Source organism: Mizuhopecten yessoensis, unplaced genomic scaffold, assembly GCF_002113885.1.
Source record: "Mizuhopecten yessoensis strain PY_sf001 unplaced genomic scaffold, ASM211388v2 scaffold10867, whole genome shotgun sequence".
Taxonomy (NCBI): Eukaryota; Metazoa; Mollusca; class Bivalvia; order Pectinida; family Pectinidae; genus Mizuhopecten; species Mizuhopecten yessoensis.
In genome coordinates this window covers 2,157,788-2,180,735 of record NW_018408761.1, presented here as the reverse complement: position 1 = coordinate 2,180,735, position 22,948 = coordinate 2,157,788, and the positions used below count along the sequence as shown (strand labels likewise).

Genomic DNA, 22,948 nt, shown 5'->3' with positions numbered 1-22,948 from the left:
AAGGAACACCTAGGTAGCCTTTAAGTGGTAGATATGATTAGTATGCAGGGGAGGAGGGCTTTAATAGGAAAGATGGACATAAAATCTGCCTTTAGGCTAAATCCGCTCCACCCGGATGACTTTGATTTGCTGGGTTTTAAAATAGGGGATGCTTTTTATATTGACAAATGTTTGCCAATGGGTTGTACCATTTCTTGTGCAGTTTTTGAAAAAAAATCAACATTTCTGGAATGGGTTGTCCGGTCGAGATCAGGTTTGGACTCCTTAGATCATTATTTGGATGATTTCCTGTTTGCTGGACAGGGTGGTTGTGATAAGCTAACTAGTGATTGTCAGAAACTAATGGATTGTTTCTCTAGTGTGTGCTGGGAGTTCAGGCTTTGGTGGGACTTTTAAATGTTTGTGCAAAGGCCATACCTTGGGATCGGGCTTTCAATCGTAGGTTCTATGATGCCATGATTGGTATAAAAAGTCCCATAATTTTATAAGGATAAATGCAGGTATGAGAGAAGACATGAGAACGTGGTTGGAATTTTTGAGCACATTCAATTGGTCAAAATTTTTCCAAGAAGAGAATTGGGTAGAAAGTCATTTTTTTGAGTTATTCACAGACAGTGCAGGGGGAAAGGAGAAAGGTTGTGGTGCCTTTCTGAGAGGCCACTGGGCATTCCTGGCTTGGCCAGAGCATTGAAAGGACAATGAGCTTATGAGAGACATCTTATTTCTAGAATTAGTTCCTATACTTTTGGCTTTGTATATTTGGGGGGGGGGGGGGGGGGGAGATGGCTTTTATATAATAAGCGCATCCTCTTTAGGACCGGCAATCTTGGACTGGTAGCCATTATAAATAAGCAAACACCCAAATCAGGCTATGTCATGTGTTTAGTGAGGAAATTGGTCATTTTAAGCATGCAGTGTAATTTACAATTTAATGCTAGTCATATAGCAGGTAAATTAAACGGAATTGCTGATGCCATCTCTCGTAAACAGTGGGACAGTTTCCGGTCATTAGCAAGGGACAGCGATGTGGATCCAGCGGCCATTCCACCAGATTTCCATCTACTGCTATCAGAAGTAAGATAGACAGACTGATTGAGGCATCTTCGTCTCAAAATACACAGCTGTCTTACAAAAAGGGAACCAGTTTGTTCCACAGATTTCGCACAGATTACCATTTGGATCAAACATGGCGCCCGTCATTAAATCATATTACACAGTTTTTTTGCACATCTATCACTATAAGGTCTGAGGGAGAGTACAGCAAAGTTATACTTGGCAGGTATATGTTTTTCATGCAAACTTGAGGATTACATAGATACCACTCAATGTCTTGTGGTACGTAAAATTTAAGACGGGTTTAAGACGTCTGGTATGGTCAGCTGATACCAGGGTACCAGTCACGAGCTCAGTTCTTCAAAAAATCATTTCTGCCTTGCCTACAGTTTGTAAATCCTCATATGAGTCGAGGTTGTTTGCTGCGGCCCATGTGACTGCTTTTTTCGGGGGTTTTCAGAGTGGGCGAATTGACCACAAATTATGTCAGGGGTTCAGGCAATTGTCTGGCGGTGTCAGATGTTACAATAAATCATAAAGAAGGAACTGATCATTATGATCCGAATCTCGCGTTCAAAAACTGTGTGTTGTCATCTTGGGGGACCCCTCTGACCAGGTATCAATTCTCAGCAATATTGCAAAAGGCAATTAATTTGGTTGGCTTAGAGGGCAGGGACTACAAGTCCCATTCTTTTAGAATAGGAGCAGCAACTTCTGCCAGTGTCAATGGTTTGTCAGATGAGGAAATAAAGGTATTGGGGAGGTGGCGATCGGGTATTGTATCCAATTACATCAGAATCCCAACATCAAAATTACTCATAATCTTGATATCTAGTTAATAGGAACATTGTCATGTTGTCTAGATTGTTGGGGAATATACAGATGGAATTCTCATCTCAAGGCTGGTACACCAACCCCAACCCCTACACCATGAATGAGAAGGAATTAATATTCAATATTATGCATGGTTTTTACCAAAGTTTGCAATAATTTTCACAATGTTAATATGGTTGAGAGTGTATCGGTGTCCAGCTATAGTGTCAAACTACTGAGAGAACATCCCGAGATGACCCCTGGGTTTAGCGACGTCACATCTCTACGTCACACCCAGTCAACTTTTCATTCAGTGAGCGTTTGACACGCCGATGTGCTTGCCATGTAGGGGCGATTGTTCACAAAAATGATAGTTTTATTATACGGTACTCGTTTGGAGTTTAATGATGTACTTTTGGAGTCATGTTTAGGTCAATGACCATATGGATTTGAGGATTAATGGCCCGATTCAAGGTAAAGTAGCAAGTTTGCCATGCTTTTTGTATTGTAAACATGCTATTTTTGGTATCAAAATAATCATGTGACATGTTATCATATTGGGGCGAATAAATGGTGATTTTGTGCAACTACACAATTACCTGTTGTTTTGATCTAGATCCCAATGTTTTCTTCTTCTGTTCTTCCAATTTTCGAAATCGCGTGTGCACGTTCAGTTTTGTTCTTACGCGTGCGTACCACGAAACACTGATCCGCTATAGACACAAAAACACAGTTCGGAAAATGCTCGCTCATATTTGTAAACAATTGTTACTTAACAGGACACTGCGTTTTCTACAAACAATACAAGGTAATTCATCCTTAAAACAATGTTTCTTTTGGCTAATAAGGTGATTTAAAATAAAATAAATGGTTTTTTTCCTGAACCGGCCGTATTCCAACATGGCGTCCACTAGGTGTGCATCGTATTGAAAAAACAATGTTTTCGTGATTTTGCGGTTGATTTATTAATTACACTAAATCTTCAATTTTTACTTTCAAAAATAAAACTTTATTGACAAGTTTGTACATTTAATTTCCGTCTAGCTATGCTCATTTTAATGTAAACAGATTTAGTTTTCCGAGTGATCCGCTATAGACAATGATCCGCTATAGACAATGATCCGCTACTGCCGTAACAACTGTAACGAACTGTTCCGCGTCTGCAACGTCACCAATATGTGCTACACCAATCTCTACCCAGAGTTGTCGTTCCTTTTCAATCACACACACACACATTAAAGGGAGAGCAAGGACCGTAACTCTGCGTGGAGATTGGTGCTACACAGGGCTAACGGGATTTTGCTAAAGATTTTAAACCCTGGGTCATATCTTACATGCATGATTGTGATCAGCAGCTAACATTGATCGCAGTAAAATAGCAATAACCTCTGTAGAACATCGCCTTTGATACCGTAAAATGGTAAAAATTACTGGCACTAGTAAAAATTCAATCCAACTCACCGCTACAAGTTGAACCGGATAAGCGGCTAGAACATTTATCGCATGCGCAACAAGCTCTTATCTCAATTCTAGACTAGACGGAATACCCAAATTGGCGCTTGACTACGGGGAAATGGGATCTTCTGGAAAATTCCACGAAACCCCAGAAATACACCCCATTTTCAAAACCCTCTTTGGGGCCGTTCTGTGAAAGATATCGAAAAACCAAATCTACCGTTTTCTTCATAATAACTTGGACTACTTAATGTTTACAGTTTCAGTTCGTCAGCTTTAAGCGTTAATTCTCCTGGATGAATTATACAGAAACTAATAGTCAAAATGACGATTTTGGCGTGTTTTACCCTAAATATCTCCATAACTGGATTTTTCCCAAATATAACAGATATAGGAGGTAGTTCGCACTGAGTTCTACAAACATGGAAAGTTTCAGCAAAAGTTATGTAGCCGTTGTTTTCGGTTAAATGCGGCAAATTAGCTGCATTTAGCCGCGTTATCATTTCGTTCGAAGGAACGATAACAGAGTTATCGCCCCTACTACAACATCCATTAAGAATCGAAAGGGACTGTAATATACGAGCATAAGGATATTACCTGTAGGCCCCATAACGGCCAGCAGATCACCACTAGATGCTGATCCAGACACATTCTTCAGTAGCACCTTAGATTTAGTGGACACCACTAAATCTTTAAAGTCCAGTCTGGAGGACTTCGAAACGTTCTCCATTTCACGACTTGACATGTCTTCTAATTATCATCGCCTCATCCTGAAAACAAATTGTGGAAGAAAACACACAAGACTGAAAGGCAAATATTAATGCCTGCCTACAGTATTAATGTAACTACAATGTTGGAGAAACAACAGTCCGCTACGACAAATTCAGTACTGATTCTTGTGATCAGTAAAAAAAAGTAGGAATAATATACATAAATTATCATCGGGCAAGTACAAAATTGAGACCTAAAGTTTACACAAAAATAACCGTGAAGATAACAAAACAACTGGGAGAAAAGAAGTCATGAACGTCCAGAAGCGTCCAGAGAAAATATCATTCGCGTAGGAAATACGTGTCATTCTTCAATATTGGGTTTCCGTTCCAAAGTCTGATAGCAAGGACTTAACCCATCCGCTAGGATACCGCAGGATCTCACTATTATCATCAGTTCCAGGTAAAATATAAACAGACGTTCTAGGTCAACGTTTAAATTCTTGGTTGGAACGTACAGCATACTTTTTTTAATGACACAAAATAAATCTAAGCAAACGTCTGTTACATCGAAAAAAAAATTGGCACCGTAAACATAAACTGTCTTTTGAACAAATTAATGCTTTTGGGATCAGCGGAACATTCTTAGGGGCGGTTAAGTCTCTTTATGTGTACAGGCATTAGATGTGCCGTCCTTCGCAGCAACTCTTGAAAAGTTTGACGTCAACAAGGCTGCATCGTCGACACTTTATTCGAAGTATATATATCATTTGACTTCCTTAATAAATAATCTAATACATGTATGTGTGTTTATATTGCTATTCCTGACAATATAGCCTTTCTAGCACCGGACGAACCGTTGCTTCAGCGCATGCCGGATGGTGTTCATAATAGGTGCAAACATTGTGATTGCAGTTAAACAACGACAAAACCAAAGGGTTTCTTACTAGAAACACATTTGTACCCTGATCTTCGTTATTGTTTTACTGTGGAGTCCACTATATTAACACAACAATACAAGTTCGAAGTATTATGTTTTACAGAATTCTTAGAAATATCGGCGTAGGAGTAAGCAAAATCAGTGAGCCGAGACCTCACAGCTCTTTATACAAATTTCAAACTCGCGGGATGAATGTCCCGTGTTGTATTCAGAACTTCTACGAGTCCCTAACTGAACTGTTCTTGTCTGGATGTCAATCTTTTTAAGGTCTTATCAATGACACAGAATATTACACTATACCAATACTCTTGTTGACATGTGACACTGCAAATAAGATAATTGGTATGGTATTGTATTATTGTATCGTAAACATTTGTAACATCACGTGGTGTATCGTCTATAAAGCGTGGCGATTACCGCCAGTTTAGGGATTCTGTGCCAACGCATACTATCAGCACTAGGCATGTAGACGATCTGGCAGGTATCAGATGCACTCCTGAGATTTATCAGAAGTCCTTCCTACCGTCAATAATTTCTCGTTGGAATAATATTCCTGAGGAGATTCGATGTAATTCTTCGTTGTCCAACTTCAAAGACTATCTAGACAAAAATTCGATAATAAATTATACTAGACTACGTCTCAGATGCAGTTCTTTAAAACATCATATTTTTAAAACAAATCCTGTAGACAATCCCCGTTGTTCATGTGGACAGTTCCCATAATTTGCTGTTTTGTAATAATCACAATGAATCACGCCAAGGATACTTGACTCCTTTGCCTTACAAGTGTTGATTTACTACTGTTTGGTGATGTATCTGAAACGTATGATCAAAATGTAAACGTTTTTTATGGCTACTCATTTTTTTTATCAAATCAACAAGAAGATTTACAAGCAATTAGAATTTAACTACATTACGATATCACGTACACTTAACCACCCAACCAACCGAGTAAAACTCCATCAGTTCCTTTCTGTATCCCTACTATCATGTTCTATCTTTCTTTCTAAACAGTTTAGTATGTACATATTCAGGCTATCACTGCAAAGTTATACATGAATATCAGCAAAGCTTATTATGAACGATGAGAAGGACTATGTATAAGTACCGAAGTTCTTGTTTCCCAATCATCAGAATGAAATGTCTTTTGTAATTGTAATGTTTATTGACACGAATAAAAAATATGGTTTAAACTAAATACTAAATTCCCTGTCGATTTCATTTACACAAATTTGAACAAAAACATTTCAAATATAATTTACATTTTCTATTAGCAAATATCTTTCTGTACATCTCAACAGGTTAATGTTTTTCTAGCTAAGTTGTTTGTTAGTACTCCTGAGTCACCTATGAACAGAAGATAGTATATTGCTTCTTGTTTACCATTATAATTTCATGTCTGAATCCATGTTGTTCGTCCTATTATTTTTTATTTAGTTTAGTAGATATACTAATTTAGGTTACGGAATAGCTAGCGCCACTTATATCATAATACTTTGTCGATCAATATTTTAGAAATAAGACTGAAGTTTATATAAGTATTCAAATACAATACGATGGCGGAAAAAATTACAATGCTTTTTTGAATCCCTCACTTCCTGCTTCTATACATCAAATACAGAATGGTTTTATTCTTCAAAATATTTGTGTTGTGAAATACATGGTGTAATAATAGTCATGTTGACAGAGTGTATATGTGTATCCCTTTCAGCTGGAAAAGGGGCATGAAATTGAACAGATCAAATTATCAAACTGATGATCGATTGAAAAAATAGGTTTTTTGAAACAGAACATAGGCAATTCACATACACTGTTTAATAAGACAGTACGTATACGCATATGTACATTGTAAGTATAGGTTTTACCGATTTTTCGCCTATTTGTTAGACCCGGACCTTGGGATCATAATGCATATTCATTAAAATCAATCAGTTTAAAGCAAATGAAACTACATGCAGTTTTAGCGGTATATGTATCATTACTTGGACAACTGGTTTTCAGATTTGGTTTAAAATTGGGCTTTATCAGAGCATTAAAGCACTAGTTTCATCGGCTCATTTGTGTTTGATTGAAACCATTTCCGTAAGTATCGTGATACCCGTATGTACGGCAGGTGTAAACAATAAACACTAACACGTCGGCGGGTATCTTGTCATTTTCTTGATTTCCTGTATTCGTCCATTTCTCGGGTGAATTACAGCGTTGCACTTTTTAGTGTTGTCATTGATTCAGTTTTATAAAAGTTATTTCTGAATTGTGCCTTAACGTTCGCACCACTGACATGTGACCTATATATGTTATATTGACGCTGACAGTAGGCAGTGTACACATGTTATTTATGCCACACTCGCTCAGGTGAGTTATCTCATACAATACATAGCCAGTGTTGCATGCGAGTACAAGTGTATGATCTCATTCAACTTTTGAATTAAAGTCAATTTGGACCTGTTTGTTGGATCCCATATCAGAAGCATCTGAACTTTATACAAAATCCAAATAAGAATTTCATATATTAATAAATTTTAAGCAGATAGATTATTTTCAAAAAACCTTTAACTGATAGAATTGTTGATGTTTTACTCGTCTTTCATTTGTGAACGATCACATAGACCCGACTTCGTTGGATACGCCGGGATATGACCACCTCACAGGTAAAATGAACCACTAATACTGCTACATCACAGGGTCATGCTACAAATGTCTGAAATACACATATGCTATACTGATACGGGTAACAACACACATATGTATATGTGTATTTCAGACATTTGTAGCGTGACCCTGTGGCTACATAAATGACTTAAAACACGGTGATGATGACCTGAATAGCATGGTTGGTAGATCTCCATCCAATGTTTGAAAGCCTTTAGAAAATCGACGATTTCACCGACATAAACCGGCTGTATACGGCTATAACCGTATACTTGTCAACCTTTTTGCACCGATATTTGTATTCCTTGACTGACGGAAGGCTATATAACTGATATATTAAACAAGGCTTCGTGTGATTGTGTTTCCTCAAAACTGATTTTATTGTTGTGCTGATCAATTTCGAAATGTAATAAAAAACGTAAAAAATGATAATACAGATAGATGTTGCAATAAAACAATGTCTTATATAGGTACACACTCATTCATTTTACTGATTATTCAAGCAGTTTGTTATTGCTAATTTAGATTCGTTTCCATTCTTTATAAAGAAAAGGGAAAGAGGGAAGAAAGAGACACAGGAAGGTGTAGAGAGGGAGAGGGGTGATAGAGACACAGGTAGGTATAGAGAGGGATAGGGAGGAGAGAGACACATGCAGATGCAGAGAGGGAGAGGAGAGAGGAGAGAGAGAGAGAGAGAGACAGGTAGGTGTAGAGATGGAGAGTGGTGAGAGAGACACAGGTAGGTGTAGGGAGGGAGAGGAGTGAGAGAGACACAGGTGGGTGTATGGAGGGAGAGGAGTGAGAGAGGCACAGGTGGGGGTAGAGAGGGAAAGGGAGGAGAGAAACACAGGTGGGTGTAGGGAGGGAAATGGGGGAGAGAGACACAGGTGGGTGTAGGGATGGAGAGTGGTGAGAGAGACACAGGTAGGCGTAGAGATGGAGAGTGGTGAGAGAGACACAGGTAGGTGTAGGGAGTGAGAGGAGTGAGAGAGACACAGGTGGGTGTAGGAAGTGAGAGGAGTGAGAGAGACACAGGTGGGTGTAGGGAGGGAGAGGAGTGAGAGAGACGCAGGTGGGTGTAGGGAGGGAGAGGAGTGAGAGAGACACAGGTGGGTGTAGAGAGGGAAAGAGGTGAGAGAGACACAGGTGGGTGTAGAGATGGAGAGTGGTGAGAGAGACACAGGTAGGTGTAGAGATGGAGAGTGGTGAGAGAGACACAGGTAGGTGTAGAGATGGAGAGTGGTGAGAGAGACACAGGTAGGTGTAGGGAGGGAAAGGGGTGAGAGAGACACAGGTGGGTGTAGAGATGGAGAGGGAGGACAGAGACACAGGTGGGTGTAGAGAGGAAGAGGGAAGAAATATATACAGGTAGGTGTAGGAAGGGAGAGGGGTGAGAGGGACACATGTAGGTGAAGAGAGGGAGAGGGAGGATAGAGAGACAGGTAGGAGGTGTAGATAGGGAGAGGGAGGAGAGAGACAGATAGGTGTAGAGAGGGAGGAGGGAGACACAAGTAGGTGTAGAGACGGAGATGTATGTGATATATGCAAGGACTTTCTTCCTTGACTAAATAGTTGAGCGGTTAAGGTAGAAACGGATGATTCATTTAAAAACTTGTTAAGAAGGGTAAAGAGCTTATTTCTTCCGACAAGTTGTTCCATCGATATAAAGAAGCTGGTTTACAGCAGACGACTGATATACTGCTTGTTTTTTTTTGTGTGGAATTTATAGTTAAAACTATTTAACGCATGTGGGTTACATTCTCTGACTAAAAGGGGAAATAATGAATAGAGGTACACGGGCGTTATCTATTGTGCATTTTGTACAACATTTAAGGACGGCCTCCCCTTTGTGCAAGATGCATGTGTGTAACGTATATACTATATCATATGATTTGTTTAACACAATTATCTTGCTTGTTATTGTTCAATATGTTATCATAAAGCCTATTCATTTCACTATTTGACACTTTGTATGCCGAGAGTCCCGTCTCTGTGCAAAAAGACCGCTAAACTTTAGTTCCTTTAAATGTCTAGATCGCAAAAGTATATTCCGTGTAAATTTAATTTTTCTAATTTTAGGTCTAAATCGCAAAAATGTATGCCCGTGCAAATAACCCGCTTTACGGTAACATCTAAGGACTTCGCCAGTTAAGTGTACCAAAGGCACAAGGTTACTGTTAAATCGTCGGGCTTTCCTTTTGATAAAACACAGACACACAACTAACAAATCTTTGTACATCTAAAAGCAATCTGCATTTTTGCAATTATCTTTTATCAAATTTTTTATTTTTTCATAAAAATCAAAATGAATTCCAACAGAGAATTGTTGTTCCGAATCAAGTTTGTTCTGGGTTTTTCTGTAGATCTAGATGACATCACTATATCGTTGTTCACCGTGCATCCAAATTGAATCGACATTTGGAAAGATTTAGTCGGCTTTACACTGTTGTGTGCCAAATGTTTTAAAGCATATCTTCGGTGCGTGTTCCTTGCTCCGATGTATAAAAATGTTTCAAAAATAAATTGCGCCATCTTTGCCTGTCAAAACTAGAAGCTGATGTCTTACTTCAAACTGTTGATTTCAAAAGCGCTGAACGTAATATTTACATCGCAACATAGAGTGTCACAAACAAGCATTTCCTTCGTTTACATCGGACTGTACATCAGCATTGCGTCTATTCAAAACGTCTGGAAATTTGTTATAGTAAGTGTAGTTAATTGTAGTCTACGTACATGATATTATAACTCGTGTATATAATACCTGACCAATGAACAACTGACATTATAACACAGATGTATTCATATTTTTATTTTAATCAGAATTGGAAATTTCTGGCGCATAAGTTACAATGTTGTTTTAATTTGCTAATAGTTACAGTGCAGTAACTGAACAACCCTTTTTTGAAGTATAGATAGACGTTTTATCCATGAGAATATCAATTTCAATTACAGAGAATATCGAAAACTGAAAAAACATTATTCGACGTCATACTCGTTTCCATTTCAACGAGTAATAACCAAGTACATAAAAAATCAAGATGGCGAACACAATCGTCATGATGTAACAATAAATAGGAAGATCAACGCCAATCCCTATAAGTATGTCACGTGACGTCAGTACCTGAGTCACATTGCCTAGACACTGGGGGCTGATATCTGTACTTGTTTGGTTACACCTGGAAATACATATATACATGCAAATATCACACATTGAAATAGAAATGTTTACGAATGGGATTGAAATTCAGTTTAGGATTAAGATAAACATGTCAAAAACACTGAACTTGCAAAAGAATATTTATTTGTTTGTTTGCTATATAAGTTTATCGCAATAACTCATATCAGGCAGGTTTGAAAATGAAAATGATTGAAAGTGAAACGTTATCACGCATTGAGTATTCTTATGCATCAAGCCTTTCGTTTCAGCGGTCTTTAGCTTCGTTTGTCCCTAACATCGATGATGAGACGTAGAAGGACGAACACGCTGTATGATGTAGTGTAAATCATTGTTAACAACATACTTGTAATCACATGAGTATGTCTTACGTCAATTTTTCTGCCCAATCAGCACAACAGAAATCTATTTTGAATTTGTTCATAGGTTTATAAAAATATGTTCAAAGTGATGCTTATTTAACAAAGAGAAAACAATACACAATAAATCAAAGCAAAAATAAATACAAAAGAAAATACCCGAACAGTGATAAAACAAAGGAAAATTTTAACAAAGGGATGATTGGTTATCTCACCAAACGTCAGGCAAATCCTTCAGTATATATGTCATAGTTGCAGAGTAGGGGTAGTGGACAAGTGTGACGTACTTCACCCACAGTAGCCAATCAGGCGGATTGATATTGAGAAATCCTCCTGTATCAAGGTACAATCAAATCAAATGAAAAAATATTTTATGTTCGGTTCTAATATTTAACAGGTCAGGCAGCAAGTTATCAACGACAGTACAATAGCCAAAATAAAATGATTAAAAAAGCAGTGCTTTTTTTAAATGGACCATCTTATTAAAATCAACGTAAAGTAATAACCATGTGAACACTATACAACATACATGTAGGTATTATGCCATATATAGTGATGGAAACCTGACTATGACTACCTCAGACTTGTCGCTAACTATGGCCACGCGAGCTGTGTTATTGTCAATTATGTTGATAATTAAGGTCAACTCAGTTATGTTTTAATGGATATATGATTACAACCAAGCGTAGTACTAGTATAAAACATTACCATGATATGCAAAGGGATAGGTCATCCGGCAAAGCCTATATAAGCCTTCTCCTTACAACTTCGGTATGTTATATGTACAGTCATTGAAATCATCAAACAAACATAAACAATTCATATAGTGGGTCTCCATGTGGGCACCATTCACCGATGTTCAGTGTAATTTGTTGTCTACGCATTGATTCAAATTATAATAACAGATGGATTTACAACTCTAGTAATTCTGTTTATTTAGCAATTCTATGTTTTCATGAAGATAACTTTAACAAAACGCTCACGTAAATTGTTTAAGGTTGCAAATGTTAGTACCAAATGGCATGAATGTTGTGTAAAGAAGCATTTTTTCCACTTTTTTAAAAATCGTTTCAAAACATTATTGAGAAACAATATTAAGAAACATTGGAACAACTATTCCTTCCAAAATAGTTCTTTATAGCAGTACTAATGAATTACCTAACATGAGTCCCGCTAGTATGATTACATTTCCAACCATCATGCTCAGTCTGACGTCTTTAACCAGAACTGCGATGTTGTGAGCCAAACTCTAAATTAGAAATGACAAAAATATATGTTTGATATCAATACATGCTTGGAACATAAAACAAATAAAATTGAATAGGAAAATCGACAACTTGCCAATTTCGTCTCTTTTTATTTTTATTAATTGGGTCGTCAAGCTGTTCAAAACACAAGTTTAACGAGAAAACAATGCAAAATATTCCTTTTTACGTTAAAAAATTGCATTGACATCTTCAGAATATCCAAATAATTATATGAAAAAACCCAAATTTAACAAAAAGTTTAAATGTTATTTACTTCTTCAATGTATCTATATTAACAAAAATATATTGAAAAGGCTACAGCGAGGCGCTGAGAGCAGCTTAATAACAGTTTTTAACTCTTAATGCGAGTTTGTTGGTTAGAATCGCACCTCAAACGACTAAATTCCCAACCTATTCGAACCACTATGAAGTGTGAAAGCTATATACTATTTATTTACGATGAACAGTATATGTCTATGTGTTGATACACTGATACAGGATCAATACAATTTAGATACCTGTATCATGAGACAATGAAGGATACCAATACCGAGGTATACAAAGTAGCCGTCCACACCTCCCAGACCAGCCAACCAGTACACGGCAGTGTTGTACAGGACGGGGACGGACAGTAGAAGGGGCATCTCACTGGTAATCTTGGAGAGGTAATAGGCTGACAGTCGGTACGCCCCGGCAGACCGGTCCTTGCTGACAACCCCCCGCTCACCAGTAACTTACAAAATAAAATCAGTTCTCTGTAATTTCATTAGCTGGCATTAAAAATGACATTTTTTCTCCGCGACAAAATACCACACATTGACATATAAACGTGAGATTTAAATTTGAATAGTGAACAACGACCGCTGTTGGTTACTTGTTTAAAATGAACATGTGTCTGATGGATATCTTTAAATAAGTTAACGTTTCTTTTTTCAAACCAACGCAAAATAATAAATTCGTAATAACGCGAAAAATTCGTAATAACGCCTTTAAACGTCATAATAACGCGACAAACGCATGTGATACGGTATTCCGTCTTTGCGTATTGCAGAGTTATCTTCTCTTGGGAGCAGGTATTGATTGTTACGTCATTTGTTTGTTAGAGTAACGTCATCAGTTTTTGAGAAAACGACGTAATTTTCTCACACAAACCAATGACGTAACAATCAATTCCTGCTCTCAAGAGAAGATAACTCTGCAATACGCAAAGACGGTATATAATGGCGGTCATCATATATTGAGAGCATTTATAGAACAACTTATACACCAAGATGAACGTGGACAAGCTTCTTATGATGTATCATACATGTTATATGGGTCTTAAGGATGTACACCTCAGAGAAGTCAAACAATTCCTGTATTCAACTTTTATTATAATATGCACTATTGAGAAAGGAGTAAATGGCACAGTAGAAAGAGTTTGTGCTACGGTCTGTCAAAAATACCGAATTATCATAATATGTGATTTTAGGTGACTTTTTGGTTGTGATAATTTGCAAGCTCATACAATATTTTCCAAGACTGTTTTCAGATTGGTATGAATGTTTGCAGAATTGATAAAAACCGTATTTTCTTTTGAATGGTGCAAGTAAAATGTCTTAAACTTATTCCATTTACACAAAAAAAGAGCAATTTAAGTTACCGCTACCCCTTTTATTTTAATGAAAAAATACTCATTTTTTTCATCTTTTTTGCAGATTTAACGCCTGATATAAAAAGTTCTGCTATTAATTGAACTATCAAATTTCATTAAAGCAATGAAAATGTTGTTTTTTCTTTCTAAAACAACAAAAATAAATGGGTTGTCTGTGTGCTTCTTTTTTCATCATATTGAACATTGTAAAGTTGTACAGCAAAAACGAACTCGCTGCAGTTAAAAATTGGGACACAAAGACGATTTAAGTGATCAATTTAGTGTCAGAAAAGGTGATTTATTTTTATGTTTTTGCCTTTTGTGAAGTACAAGAAATACACGTTTTCTAAATGGCCGCCGAATTGGTCTTTTTTGAAATTCTTGTAAAACTAATCTATAATCAACAGGTATCAAAACTCGGACGTATGAAAATGAACCGTAAAAAAGGTATTCAGGTACCATTAAAGTGGCTTTGTTTGTACGGTAGGAACTTAAATTATCAAATAATTAAAAAGAAAACCGGTGGATGCACTTAAAACGCGTTAAGTCAGGATTTGATAGGCCGAGAGAGAGCAGTGTATATATACCTTCAAAAATGCATTATAACGACCAAATAAAGTCGTTATTGTGCCATTTTCGCGTTATTACGACATCTTTCGTGTAATTACGACTTCTGAAAGGCGTTATTAAGACTTAATTTGGTGTTACATTGTATAACGACTTTTAAAAAGGCGTTATTACGACTTAATTTGCGTTATACTACTTTTAAAAAGGCATAACTACGCCTTTATTTGCGTTATTACGACTTTTGAAAGGCATTTTTATGCCTTTCTTTGCGTAATAACGCGAATTTAATTTTAATTTTCCGTTCAAAAGTTGACCCTTCTAGGCTTTTGTAAAAACTAGCAATATCATAAAATATGAGTAATTTTAAGTAGCATAATTCAACCTTATAATCAATTACGTTGTATTTCTTTTACAGTAGCCTTGTAGCGGGAATGTATTCTAATACGGTTTACTTGCCATCCTAGGTGAAGAGTGAATTATCTGTTGTAAATTGAGTTGTACTTTTTGAGCATTTTAAATGCTTTTATAGGCACCTTTCCCCTTTCGCTGTATTTTACCTATACATTGTGTATGATTCGGAACACTTGAGACGTGGATTTCGTTTTTCTTTTATAGATTATTTCTTTATTTTGTACTATTGACGAATCCTATATTGACATATCACGTGACGTAGTAAAATGTTTATTTTATTTGGCTTTCTGTTTTTGCAAACAGGAATGTTAAAATGGGTCATCTTTCTTTGTTCTTCTAGTGATTATTTAACATGGAAGAAAAGCTTTAAGTGATGATATACTTAATTGTGAAAAATAAATATAATGCATCCTCTCCTTTTTCCCCGTTCTTTTTAGGTCTAACAAAAATAGCAGCGAATTATTTTCTATAACACCAACGTTTTCCTATAAAGACAAAAACTTGCGTAAATCGTTGTTCAAATTTTTTCTTGTGTGGAAAATGGCGGTTTCATTTCATATATGAGGAGTACTCGTTTTTATCTGTTCTAGTCAGTCTTCATGAACTTAAAAATACCTTTATCTTGTGATGGAAAAAAAGGAAGTAAATTAATACAATCAAATGAAATGTACACTGTACTCCCAAAAACAGCATTTGTGAGTGGTTGGTAAATAGACGCACAAGAATACTAATATAAAACATTAAAAAAAGGGAAAAAATACTCACATCCCAAAAGAGTAGTGATCAACATTTGGAAAGACCAGTAGATCAAGGAGGTCATTACCTAAAAACAACAACAGGTAAAATATGACACAGTTTAATCATATTGTATAGAGTGTTCACATAGTAGTAAAGATGTATAGCTACATGTACATTAGACTGGCTTCCGTCTCTTGAATCTTGACTTTATAACGACTGTTACGTGGGCCCTAACGGTCACCTGAGTTGTAAGACAATTACTATTTATTATTGCAATGTGACAAAAACAAATAGTACATAACACAAAAAAACAAATTTGACACAATGGTTTGGTTTGAAACGGTGGATTCTCTGACAAAAGTTTGTTTGAGATTAACCAACATACATATAAAGCTGGTTATTTTCAGAAAACTGGGGTGACATAAGGGTAACAGCATTCACAATTTTTAGAAAGCACGTTCGGACGTTTCCTCTCCCGAAGAGATTCGAGTCAAGCACATATGGGACGGAAGAAGACAATTCTTGAAATTTCAACCAATTTGACACTTTTGGACCCTAATCATGAAGCCCCAAGAGAGAGAGTTAAAGTATTACAGTTATGTGATAGCGCAACGCACAAAAACGTTTGTGCCAACATCGTCCGCACTTCGTGCTCACAAGTTGAGGATATAACAATCGATCAACCCGTTGTGCGAAAAACCAGAAAGACTGGAGTGAAACAATGACATCGTATATGTAATTTATGTCCGATCGGTAGATTCTGCGCTTTTTTGTTTAATTCTTCAATTCATACTACAAATTATTGCAATGACTCAATAATGGGTTGTTCAGTCGGGTACTGTACTTGTACACACACGTAATGAATGTGTATGAAGTTGATCGCCGATAGGAGTTCATCGGTCATTTGACAAAGCACAAATGGACCTAACTTTTGTTAATTTTGTTAAGCTTTGTGTGGAAATTTCACACCTCCTTAACGGTTGGCAAGTGGAACAATCAAGGGGCCCAATGGGCCTGCATCGCACACCAGCCATTCATCTGACAAACTTAACCTAGAAATGGATAAAGGTCAAATACTGTTAACTAAAGCTACAGGCTTAATAATATATCCTGACACAAAGGAACCTGTGACAAAATTTCAATATATTTTATAACTTTATTCTTTATTCAAAGACAGCACATCGTCAATATATCGTAATGTGAAATTTAAAGACTAGACTAAGTTCATATTTCAACTGAGTTTGAATTATATCTCCTTAAAAATTAAAAATAAATAGCACACTTGTTCCCTCTTCCCTTTGGGAGGGGGGGGGGTGCGGGGGCAATTCACAATTTTAATGAAACACCCTTTATTAGATGCTTCCAGTATGTCGGTGTCTGAGAAGGGAGAATATTCTTTAATTTGTAGCCATTTGACAACTGTCTTTTCCTGCTTGCAAAATTGTATTGAAATCTGGTCAGTGGTTTAGAAGAAGTCAAAAAAGTGAATTGTTTATTGACACACGACGACGGACCAACGGCGATCGCAATAGATCAACTGAGACTTCAATCTGTATTAAACACGTGCATTTATGTGGTTATTTGATCAGTAAAAAAGTTTTGCCATATTATCATACAAAATGTGTATTAATAGTTTACTACCAAACCACTTCTATCTCGGACGGTGTTGACTGAATTTTCTGTTTGGAAGAACAATATCCCGGAAAAGGCAGCAATGAAAGCAGCTTGAATTATGTCAAATGTGTGAAGAATTCTTCCCTTGGATTGCTTATACGATCTCCAGTTTAGCATTTTAAATTGTGTCCAGAGGGATGTAGGCCATCGGCGAGTGGTCTCTCCTTCCACAATATAGCTATCATTTACTATCTTGACATCAGAGCATGACCTAACTGAGGTTAAAGATTACGAAAAGAAGAACATTTTATTAAATAATGGAAAACTTACATGCTTAATCAAAAACTGATAAGTAAATAATCTTAATAACATAAAAGTGGGCAGAGGCTTACACTGATAAAGCCCCCTGACTCAATACCCCTTCTTTTTCCAATCATTACCTTCGTTTGTGTAAACGAAATATCGACATTTGCTATATGAAGTGTTGCATTTGCATTATCTTGTTTTACTCAAATTTGAGTTCAGGAGTGGGAGAAAGAAAAACAGTCAACCATAATGTAAGACATGAACGAACAACCTCGGTATATCTTCGGTTCTGACTCTCGGGTAAATATTCATATTCCACATACCTACAGCTTATTTGACTGTTTTAGCATTTGTCGGTTCAAACTAGATCATTTAATTACGCTTTCCTTGCATTATACTTTCAAAATTGCTATACTACACTCATTACCAAGCGTAAGAGGCACATCTGCTGGCCCTTTGCCTTCTTCTTTGTCAGATTCTGTAACAAAACCCCCATTCAGCTGGCCGATCGGCACCTGTAGACTAAAACAAAAACATATACTTATAAATGGCCTTGCATAATGTTTTATCACCGCAGCCCAGTAAAGTCACGGAAATTTTGATAATAACCTCAACTGAGACGACTTGTGAGCTAGTTTGATTATATTCGTGTTTAATTGCGTGAAATGGTTGAAATACGGCTGCACATCAGGTCACTTTATTCCTACACGTTTAAAGGGCAAGTGCCAAATGTTGAATCGGTTTATTGTAGCTAGTAAATGATTTTCGATGTGATGAAATAAGAGTGAGCGATTATAAGTAGGCCGCAACATTTCTCAATACGTTGGGTTGTGATGACATATTTAAAAAAGCAAAATAAAAGATGGAAATGCTTATATCTACCTAAAAAAGCACATATCTTAAAAAACATGCTTATATTTAATCAATCAATAAAGCAATGTTTCTGTGCATTGATCCGCTATTTTTATATATAATGATTTGGAATAACTCCTCACCTGTGGGTCTTTTTAATGTCTCCTTCGTTATCTCTTGTGTTTAAGTCCGGCGTCAATATCTCCACTATACAGCAAAATACATGTAACAAAACAATGTTGTATTTCAAGTCTTTCAATTAAACATAAATTCTTAAAAACATCGGCTTAATGTGCTATGATATTATGCATACCAGGTGAAGTATATATACTTGTAGCAAAAATTTTAAATGTATAAACAATTAACTTATTTGTTATACAATAATTGTGAAAAGGGTTTTATCAACTTATATTAGTTATGAAAGCAAGCAGAGACTGTCAATGTAGGAGAAAACATGGTCCAGGCACTCGGAGAAACAATGCATGTAGTTTCACAGGTTACCTACTACGTTTCAACGTCCTATAGCGAAAACGAACACCAGCCGCCTTAGTGAGAGGCGAGTACTCACACCACTGTGCTACCAAACCTCTCATTGGATATAATTCGATAGGAGATGAAATGAATAAATAGCAATTAACCAAGTGTCCATTGTCTTCATTTAAATAGAAAATAAGGAACGACACATAAAAAACGTGCCTTGTAAACCTTAAATAACTGCAATCAACTCGTAAGTACGCTTTTCCAAACTTAATCGAAACTGTGATGATGCTACTGTAAACTACATTATCAAGTTATGGAATAGTGTAGAACTGTCATTAATAGAGAATGTGGAGCTTATGCCAGCTCTAGAGTGCTACGTCACTGAACTACCATGTCAAAGGTATCCATCCCAGTATTCAACCCGGTCACATTATACTGACAACGGATGAACCAGTTGTTATAATTGTCAGGAAGGAATAAGGGAGAATATACATAGATCCGAAATGTTGCAATTAGTCCAGTAGATTATTTTTGTCGCTTTTGAGTCACTTAGTAGAGGGTACAACAATAAATCCCCAAATCTGATCCTGCATCAGTCGCCTCTTACGCTATACAGTGGGTAACTGAGGGTATCATCTTTTCTCAATATGCGACCTCCAGAGGCTTGATTAATATCAGGGTATATGATAAGGTTTCCAATTTTGTTGTGTAAGTGTGTAACTATCAATTCGAATCATTACATGTAGTGTTTAGATCTAATAGGAATCATGCATTGTGTGTACTTACAGAGAAAGTCGGCAGGATTATAATGTTGACTACATGTCATTCCAAGGCTAGCGAAATGCTCTATAACCATATTGGCTAAACCAAAGTATGCCACCTAAAACAAGAAAATCAAGAGGCCCAGAGGGTCTGAATCGCACACCTGAATATTTAAGCAATCAAAGCAAAATATTAAATAAATATTATACTGTAAGACAAATATTTTCAAATATTGGCTCCGTCTCTCAGCAACACCTTTCACATATTGGGTCCTATTCTGCTGTCCCTATTGGATGTGGGCATGATTTCTACAACATTGAATCATGTTGGGCCAAGGATAATATATATCAAATTAGATTAAGATAAAGCAATAGGATAAAGTAGGTAAAGGCCATTTTCATTCGCAACCTTGTTGGGCTCCATCCAAGGAAGCTGCTTGCCAAATATCACGACTCCATGCCTTTCACTACATCAAGAGAAGCTGCTTGCAGTTTTTGCTATATTTAACCCCTGTGACCTTGAAAGTAGGTTCAGGTAGTTTTCAATAGCCAACTTTGTCGGGCTCCATCTGTGACAGTTACCAACTAAAGATTATAATTCTATGCCTTTAGATTATTCCGAAGAAGCAATTTGAAGTGTTTGGTATATTTGGCCCCTGTGACCGTGAAAGTAGGCTGAGGTCATTTTCATTCGCAAACATTGTCGGGCTACATCCCAAAAAGCAACCAGCCAAATAATATGATTCTATGCATTTTGATTATGAAGAAGAAATTATTTGATAAGTTTGACGGATATGACCCCTGTGACCTTGAAAGTGGGTCAAGGTCATTTTCGTTCTCAAATTTTGTTGGGATTTTACTAACTAAGCTACCAGCCACATATTAAAATTCTATACCTTTCAGTTCTTCAGAAGAAGTCGTTTTAAGTATTTCACACATTTGACCCATGTGACCTTAAAAGGAGGTCAAGGTCATTTTCAATCTCAAACTTTGTTGGTCTGGAACTAACAAAACTATCACCCAAATATCAATTCTAGGCTAGTCCATTCTTCAGAAGAAATCGTTCAAACGAAAAGTTGCTGGACGCCGGACGGACAGTTGTGAACTTTTCTTATTGTGACGTCTTAATACAGCATTCCGTGTCTCAAAATATTTTGCAAGACTAGGATTATTTGAATAAGTAAGCAATTATAATACATTGTAATTAAGAAAAACGTAATGAACACCATATAATGTTGATTTTTATTAATAACAATTCTATTTCACTAGTGACTTGATTTTTTTTTAATTTCAACTGGTGCTATGCAAAAAATAACCTCTATTTCTATATCTAAATACATCTCTTATTTGATGTTATATATTGACTTTTTTCAAAGTTACCTCTCCGTCCACGAGCAGCAGTAAGGTAGAGAACATGTTGAACACTTGACTGGAGGGCTGGTGTATGGTGGCAACTATCGTCTTGTTGTATTCGGTCGCGTAGTTCTTCAGCTGAACCATCAGCGTGTGTGCAGTACTAGAGTCTAAACCGGAAGTCGGCTCCTTTAATATAAACGATATGAGATAGCTTGGTATCTGTAAAAGTAAACCACAGTGCATACACTGCAATTGGAATAAATTTGTTTCCTTTAGTGTATATACACTTTGACAAGTTGGGATTTTTACTAGCGTAATAAACAGGTTAAGAGTTATAAACAGAGCTTATGACATCAAACGATTGACAGGTAAGCACTCACGTCTATTAGGAGTAAATCTGGGTCTGTTAGCAGCTCACAGGCAATGTTTGCTCTCTTCTTCTCACCTCCGGATAAACCACGACTGAAAATATCACCAATAGCTAGAAAGGGATAAAAAAATATGTCAGCTAAGAAACACACAGAAAACAGAAAGATTCAACAATCAACGTACATCAATACAATAGCATTTCAGCATATACATTTAGAGTTTACATGAACTCTTTTTGTCTCTTTCTGTGATTTAATATAGAGCTTAAACAACATGCCTGTTTGTTCATTAGTCTACGAGATATAACATAAGTACTTACGTGTATGAAGGCACTTTTTTAGACCCAATGAATTGACGATTGTATATATTTTCTCCGTCTTTTCTTGTTTTGGTACTTTGTCTGGTATACGTATCATCGCTGTAAACTGAGGAAATTATCTTATTTCATGTTATTGCCAGCGTTGTAATAAGCACATAATCAACAAGGTTGCATGTACAATTAATGTTTACTTGTTTACTCTATATATACACCGGAAATATTTTATACACATATTTGGATATATATAAATCGAAATTGTAATCTCATTTTATCTAGAGAAACATTGATGATTTAGATAATCTTGGTAAAAAGCGTTACAATTTAACATCGACAAATAATTTTAACAGGGACAGTGCCTGGTGTAATATTAACCGTTAAAACACTTAATTATAATTGAACGTGCGTCATAATTTGACACAACACATGATAATTAAGATTAAGGAAAAACACGAATTAAACTTTAAAAAAAAATCTTATTCTAATTTTCCACTCCATTACTGAAATGAGTAACTATTTTATAACAGCATTGAACTGCTTTTATATGTCTCTTAATGTCCATATGAATTCCGAATTGTACGCTTAATGATTATAAATGCCAATTGAAAGCTTTTCATACCATCTTTGAAATATTTTAATGCCGTCAAATTTATTAATTGAATCAGCATTTAGTTTTAATAAGTGCATGCATCTTTAAATAACAGCTATATTCAAATAGTCGATGTTATCTAATTTTTGCAATTATCAAAGTATGGTCATGTTCACATCACATTCATAGCTGATATAAATGATATATGAAATTGATAATGGCGACGTTTATGTTGAAGCATTACCAAAACTCAAAAGACTACGGAAATGTCAACAAAAATCATAATTAGAACTCAATATCGATACAAACAGGGCAAGATGTAAAGAAAGGAAACAGTTACAGATAAACATTTGAAAGAGTACAAGGAGAATAAACCCAGACGTTCCAGCAGGGTAAGCATATTCTGTTTCATAGACGCAATCTCCAATGTAAATCAAAGTCAAATCCAAGTAATGCCACGTTCTCATCCTCATATTCGGATAGTGACACCAAAACCACAAGGCACATCAATGAGCATAATAGAAATAATCGAACATTTCATCAGACACAGAA

The 22,948-nt window shown here is 36.4% G+C and overlaps 1 protein-coding gene across 1 annotated transcript in view; it reads right to left on the bottom strand.

The window, feature by feature from the left end:
* Positions 1 to 10,198: 10,198 nt before the first annotated feature.
* Positions 10,199 to 22,948, bottom strand: part of LOC110463130 (ABC transporter G family member 9-like) — an 18,511-nt gene continuing 5,761 nt past the window's right edge. Inside the window, exons 4-15 of the mRNA XM_021517496.1 lie at positions 21,811 to 21,916; positions 21,503 to 21,603; positions 21,147 to 21,308; positions 19,792 to 19,885; positions 18,669 to 18,732; positions 18,101 to 18,195; positions 17,395 to 17,642; positions 15,781 to 15,838; positions 12,923 to 13,137; positions 12,316 to 12,406; positions 11,373 to 11,490; positions 10,199 to 10,799 (exon numbers count right to left, since the gene is read on the bottom strand). Of these exons, the coding sequence (XP_021373171.1) occupies positions 10,610 to 10,799; positions 11,373 to 11,490; positions 12,316 to 12,406; positions 12,923 to 13,137; positions 15,781 to 15,838; positions 17,395 to 17,642; positions 18,101 to 18,195; positions 18,669 to 18,732; positions 19,792 to 19,885; positions 21,147 to 21,308; positions 21,503 to 21,603; positions 21,811 to 21,916 (1,542 nt within the window). The 3' untranslated portion in view covers positions 10,199 to 10,609. The remainder of the gene's footprint in view (positions 10,800 to 11,372; positions 11,491 to 12,315; positions 12,407 to 12,922; positions 13,138 to 15,780; positions 15,839 to 17,394; positions 17,643 to 18,100; positions 18,196 to 18,668; positions 18,733 to 19,791; positions 19,886 to 21,146; positions 21,309 to 21,502; positions 21,604 to 21,810; positions 21,917 to 22,948) is intronic.